The 6,361-nt window shown below is 47.2% G+C and overlaps 1 protein-coding gene across 1 annotated transcript; it reads right to left on the bottom strand.

Annotated features, from left to right (window-relative positions):
- Positions 1-1,720: 1,720 nt before the first annotated feature.
- On the bottom strand, positions 1,721-4,702 carry SIVA1 (SIVA1 apoptosis inducing factor). The gene is made up of 4 exons (XM_037901059.2): positions 4,380-4,702; positions 3,561-3,767; positions 2,753-2,909; positions 1,721-1,946 (listed from the first exon to the last, which is right to left on the bottom strand). The coding sequence occupies exons 1-4, from the start codon at positions 4,495-4,497 to the stop codon at positions 1,889-1,891; spliced, it is 540 nt and encodes a 179-aa protein (XP_037756987.1). The 5' UTR covers positions 4,498-4,702; the 3' UTR covers positions 1,721-1,888.
- Between the last annotated feature and the right edge of the window lie 1,659 nt (positions 4,703-6,361).

Genomic DNA, 6,361 nt, shown 5'->3' with positions numbered 1-6,361 from the left:
CTGCTCCATAGTAAACTGCACCAAGGGAACCAGGAGGTCCAGCAACACACTTTAAAAGTAACTTGAAAATGTAGAAAGAGTGTGTTTGTGATCTGTGTCTTTCCCGTTATGGCACAGGAAGGACCGTTAGTACCTATACCTCAGCTAATAAAGCCAAAAGAGATTTCGATACTCAGACTAAAAATCCTTTCCCCACTGAATTGCCTATAGGGGAATAAGTCCATTAAAAGATTTAAAACATTTAATGGAGGGCTGAAAAGCTCTCGCTCCAGTTCCCCAATCCTCCCCTAAAAACAAAACGTGTCAGGCTTTGAGAGTTAAAATACAACTACACCAAAAGGATATTTCTGAGGCAAAAATAAACCTTTCAGACTTTCCAAATGGATTGTGAAGAAACAAAGAAGGCAGGTGCCCTTTAAATAACATTTCTGGAGCACATTACACCGTTCCAATACAGGCAAGTTTTCTTTGCCATTTGTTTCTCTGCTTTCGGTTTCCTTTTTCTTCCCATCCATGCAATCCAGAGAAGCACTCCTTTTCCGGTTCTCCCTCCTTCCTTCTAAACCTACATTGTCTGCATGAGGCAGCTATCATGACAGCCACTTTTCGAAGGGACAGGCTTGAGGATTACTAACTAATAGGGATTCTGAGCCATGAAATCCACTTCAGTGGTCTTCGACCACAAGCTCATATGAAATAAAATGTAAGGATAAATGAGCCAAAATGCGTCTGTCAACTACTCTGAAATACAAATACTTTGTAAACAACCTGCCTGATCTCTCCAGGAGCCTGGAAGAGTGTCACTATTTTCAGCCTGTAACCCTAAGTGGAAAGGGGGAAAAAAGCAGACACATCAGAGGTTCAAGTTTGTAGAAAGAGCTTAACTCAAAACCATTGTTTTCTGTTCAAAAAGTTGTTTCCTAAAATCTCTAAAAAAAAACAACCCTGATATTTAAGCACAGTATCATCATCTACCAAAGAATGTTTTACATTCACAAAATACAGGTTTAAGCTATTTTCACTATAACAAAAACAGAAGGATGAAGGAAGCCTGTAGAGCTGATGTCACGGTTCCAAAAAAAGTGTTTGGTATAACTTTTTATGATCTTTAAATTTAATTTACTTTAAAAAAAAAAGTTTGAATATTTTAGGAAAAAAGTATCCTTTCCCACTGACAGTTTGCAGTTTCTGGTTGAGGTAGACATCAAACTTAATGTCCAGATATAGTTACATACAAAGCTGCTTATTGAATAATTAGATTTCTGATGTGTACTCCGAAGGAGGGTACCACATATGCATCTTTTCTAGATCAAGGTTATGCTAGAAGGAACCATGAAGATTCAGGCAGCAAATAATGTGTATGGTAGAGAACGTTTACAAGTCAGATCATATTGTGAGTCAAATTCTACTCCCGTCTCTGCTTTGAGCTATGTGACCTAGGACAAGTGCCTGAGCTTAGACCTCACAGATGAAAGGCTGTGTGTCTAGAACAATGCCATCACCCTATGAAAAAGCACTACATGAATTGATACTATTTTGACCCATAAACCAGTATCCAAAGATAGCAGCCACTGAACAGCCTTCAGACACAAAATGTGTGTTCTAAATGTTATTTGTAGTGCTGGGAACTATGCTTATCTATGCCAGTAGAATCCAGCTCAAGATAGTCCTTGAAGGTAACTGTAGCCTCAGATAATAGCATCAGTAATTCAGAAGTCTCTTTAACATATAAAAAAGTTTATTTAGCTACAGTATTAAAAAAATATCACATAAAATGCATAGAAATCCCATTGTTAATTCCACACACTAGAAGGGTCAGGTATAAACATGTTCTTCATGGCACTTGATACCTTAGCCATAAAGAGGTGTTGATAGTTCATTAAGAGTTTCAGGCTTCAAACATTGAGCAGCCATTGCAGAGAACTTGCTCGCCAGTATCACTGTAACTAGAAGAGAAACAGTCACATGTCAAATGAGTGTACACTATTTTGGACACAGTATAAAGCTTCCCCTCCTTTCTTCAAAGCTCACCATAAACAAGAACTATAAGACTTAACCCTGCTCTAATGTAGATAAATGGTGTCTCAGACTTCATTGCACTGAGACCCCCTTCTGACAACAAAAATTACTACAAGACTGGGTGGGCGGGGGGAGGAGAGAGGGGACAGAAGCCTGAGCCCACCCAAGCCCACCCCATGCAGGGGGGCCAAACCTGAAGTCCAAGGGCTCCAGCCCCATCCAGGGGGGCTGTAACCTGAGCCCTGCCACCCAGAGCTGAAGCCCTCAGGCTTTGCCCCGGGCACTAAGGCTTGGTGTTCAGCCCTGGGCCCCAGCCAGCCCTGGCAACCCCATTAAAACTGGGTCCCAACCCACAGTTTGAGAACCGCTGCATTAGAGAAACACTAATGGTGCTGTAAATTCTTTCCAGCTACTTCACAAGTATGTATTCCCTCTATCAGCTCTACAGAGCTATGATAGGAGACATGCCTTTCTCACCTCCCAGAACATTTGGATAGAAAGCAGAGTCACTTACAGTAAGAGTAGATTACTTCATACACTATATCCTTTCCTGTTTCAGATAGTTTAATGACAAAACTACATGCCCCTTGAAAGTTTCAGGATCACTTGGGTACAACATGAAGATACAGTATGTGAAGGCACAGCATATGAATGGGCCATTACAATCTGATGCATACTGCAGCCTTTCCCTTATTGAAATAGTATATTCTAAAAAGTTGCATGAGGCACTTACTCGATAATCGAACACAAGGAACAGGCAACAGCATTACAGCACTTGCAGAGTTTGCTGCAATTCTGGCATACAAAACGATCACATTGTGTGCAAGCTTCTTTGATATCAACCGTTCTTATGCAGGAGGAACAGGCTTTGGAAACTCCGACTGGTGGAGCTGTTTTAGAAATAGGTTTTTAGATTCTTATACCAGAACAGAAGATTTGAACATCAGATGTTTAAAGTTCTACAAGGTTCAGGATAGTAGATTACCTCCATATCAATGTTATGACTGCAATTACATTAGTGGTGTTGGAAATTTTGACAGCTAAAGTGCATTACTGCAGGCATCAGCACAAAATATAGCCCACCTATGAAGTTTCATTGAAGACAGAATTTTGTGGCATGCCACACCTACGTTATCAAGCAGATTATATTTAACTAAATTTATAAACTGATTATGAGGATCTCAGCTTTTAAATCAATTATATTTTAAACAAAAAGGGAGCCACATGACCTCAACTAAACATGTCATTAGCAACAGCTAAGCAACTCTACTAGAAAAAGGTATGTTCTGTGCATTCACCGAAGGAGACTAATGAAGTCCACTTCCCTAAGCTGCAAAAAGACAAGGAGTACTTGTGGCACCTTAGAGCTTATGCATAAGCTTATGCTCAAATAAATTTGTTAGTCTCTAAGGTGCACAAGTACTCCTTGTCTTTTTGCGAATACAGACTAACACGGCTGCTACTCTGTTCCCTATGCTGCTGATCCAAAGATATCGCAGATACCTGGTGATATAACAAATAATTAGCTAGATGCCACTTACTCTTTTCCATTGCTTGGGAATGCCTCAGTAGTTTTCCATCTTGCCCAATGAGCATTTGTCCATTCCAACTGTACTTAGTACAAGTTTCCTGTGTATCTTTAAGTGGCTCTGGAAAGCAGGGGACTGTGCAGGTCCCTGCTGCGTTGCCCTTCCACATGCTATCCATGTAGGCCTGGGCGCCTCGGAAGAGTAGCTCCTTGGTCTTTTCTAGGAGACAGCAACAGGGATGGGAAGAAGAGAGTCACGTTAAGAACAGCCCTATAGAGGGGCACGCTAGGAACTCATCCTAGGCCTGGAAGGATGAGTTTTTAAATGGGTCAACGTCCATCTCACCGCAGGCATGGGAAACCCACAGAAAAACTGCTTCCCTGGACAGCTGCAATTTAGGGCTGGGCGGAGGAAGAAAGACGCCGTTTGAGGGCTGGGAGTTGGCATTAAGGACGTTTCCCGGGAACATGTTGCCAGGTGACGTTGACAGCTTGTGTGTCAGGGGTTATTAACGCTGGAGCTTTCTGAAGCTCAAGCTCGGCTGCCATCAGGAAGGGACTGCCCGGGGCCCCCAGAGCTCCCCCCCATGGCGCTGTCCACCAACCTCCCAAACCGCCCCGGGAGCAGCCCTGGCCAGCCCCAGGCCCCGCTACTGGGCACCTACCGCAACGCCCGTCTGCCCGCGGAGGGAGCCCGGGGCGACACAAGACCGCCGCGCCCCGCCGCGCCCCCCGGGGACTCCCGCCCGGGGCCGCTATAACCTGCCCCGCGCGGTCCCTGCCGCTTCCCCGCGCCCCGCGGGCAGGGAGGCCCCCGCGCCCGGCCCCTCACCGAAGAGCTCCCGCCGGTACTTCTCGCCCAGGGCGCCGCGGCTCAGCTCCCGCAGCCCCACGCGGGTTTTCAGCTGCAGCGGGGCCGTGTCCCCGAAGGGGCAGGAGCGCTTCGGCATCCCGGCCCGGCGGCGGAGGGACACCGCGGGCGCCGCCACCGCGCTCGGACCCCCCGCAGGCACGCGCCGCGGAGACACCAGCCTGAGGCCGAGCGACCCTGAAGCGGCGAAGGCCCGAGCTCGGCCCCGCCCACTTTCAGCCCTGACCGCTGACGTCACCAAACTCCCGACCAATCAAGGGAAGGGAATAGGGCGGAGTGCGGGCGAGCCGGAGCTGGGCGGCGAGGCAGAAGAGTGGAGGGGGCGGGGCTCGCACGTTAACCGTGAAATGGTGGGGGAGGGGGAATGGGCTGCTGGGTGGCCCGGCCCTGCTCGGCCCTGCCCGGCCCGGCCTTGCCTACGGGCTGGACCCCACTGGGAAGGGGCAGCCTGAGGGGCGTGGGAGCAAGGACTCCTGGGTACTGTGCTGTGTCTGTCAGGGGGCCTAGTGGGTCGTGCCAGGAACCAGGAGTCCTGGGTTCTGCTCTGGGTCTGGGGGAGTCAGGGGGCCTAGTGGGTCGAGCCAGGTGCCCGGAGTCCTGGGTTCTGCTCTGGGTCTGGAGGTGCCAGGGGGCCTAGTGGGTAGAGCCAGGTGCCAAGACTCCTTGGTGCTGCTCTGCCTCTTTGGGTGACAGGGGGCCTAGAAGATAAAGCTGTGGTCCAGGACTCCGAGGCTGGGTTTAAGTCACTTCCTTTCTATGCCTCAGTTACCCATCTGTGAAATGGGATGAAAGGGAGAACTTTAATGTCCCTGAAGCATTTTGAGATCCACGGGTCAATCAATACTATAGAAACATAACCCCCACCAGCCCTCTGCTCCCTCTCAGGGCATAGAATCCTGTAGACGCCCTCCTCCCCCAATCAGGTACAATATTCTGCTGAAAATGTAAACACATTTCTTACTTCTCTATTTTCTAATAATACCCTTTGGTAAGGGCCAATACCTGCCAGGTGCTGAGTACGTAAAGGGAGTTCATGATAAGATCCTAGGTCCATGGAAGGCATTCACCACCTTGCAGTCTTGAGCCTTTGTTTAGCACCTTTCTTAGGCTGTCTCTATGATTTACAAAGGTGGTTAAATATGAGATCAGTGGGAGTGTGATCATCATTCTTATCGCGCTCCCCATCAATACGCAGGCCAGGGAAGCTAGTGGTCCAACCAGTGGACCAAATTCAGTGATGAATTTTGGTCACGTGCCACCTGTGGCCCATTGCACGTATGCTAAGATAGCATACGTGGGGTGAGGGTGTAATAATTCAGTCAAATTCTGCTTGAGTTTTGGATTCTGTACGTCAGATAAAATGAGAAATCAAACAATAAGAGTTATGTTCTGGTAGTGGAGGGTGATTCTAAAACTCTTGATCTTAGAAATAGGGTTGAAAGTGAGCAACATGTGCTACAACTGCACAGCAGGATCTTTCATTTAAGGGCAGAATTTAGGGCATTTTGCCTAGAGGCTGACATATGATATTGTCAAGATGTTCTGTTATGATTCTCTTTGCAATATGCTGCCATCACCCCACTCCAGGGCAAACACAGAATTCTTCTGTTGCAACCGTTAGATTCTGCCTCAGGTGCTGACATCTCTTCTTTAATTGCTTCACAAGCCTCATCCTTGACAACATCTGCTAGTGATCAGGCATCTTCAATTTGTAGGCTAAAAGGCAAAATAATTCTGTCTCATGTGTCTCAGCATGGCTTGGTGTCCTGTGGGGAGAGAGTTGGTTCATCTGCTAGTCTGTTGACTCTTCACCCAAAAGACTGATCCAGGAGTACTTTTATTAATCTCACTGCAATATGCCTTGAGGAAGATCCACTGGTGACTTGGAAACAGAAGAGAGGACTGTGATCTGATCTGGCGAAGCTTGCTAGCATCTAACCTTC

Source organism: Chelonia mydas, chromosome 6 (assembly GCF_015237465.2).
Source record: "Chelonia mydas isolate rCheMyd1 chromosome 6, rCheMyd1.pri.v2, whole genome shotgun sequence".
Taxonomy (NCBI): domain Eukaryota; kingdom Metazoa; phylum Chordata; order Testudines; family Cheloniidae; genus Chelonia; species Chelonia mydas.
This window is presented reverse-complemented; position numbering and strand designations above follow the sequence as displayed.

Excerpts from the sequence above, each read along its gene's own strand:
- SIVA1 (XM_037901059.2), bottom strand. The coding sequence starts at position 4,497 with ATGCCGAAGCGCTCCTGCCCCTTCGGGGACACGGCCCCGCTGCAGCTG. Across the intron at positions 2,910-3,560 it reads TTCCCAAGCAATGGAAAAGA|CTCCACCAGTCGGAGTTTCC; the intron begins GTAAGTGGCATC and ends TTTCTAAAACAG. Across the intron at positions 1,947-2,752 it reads TCCTTGTGTTCGATTATCGA|TTACAGTGATACTGGCGAGC; the intron begins GTAAGTGCCTCA and ends TTTCTCTTCTAG.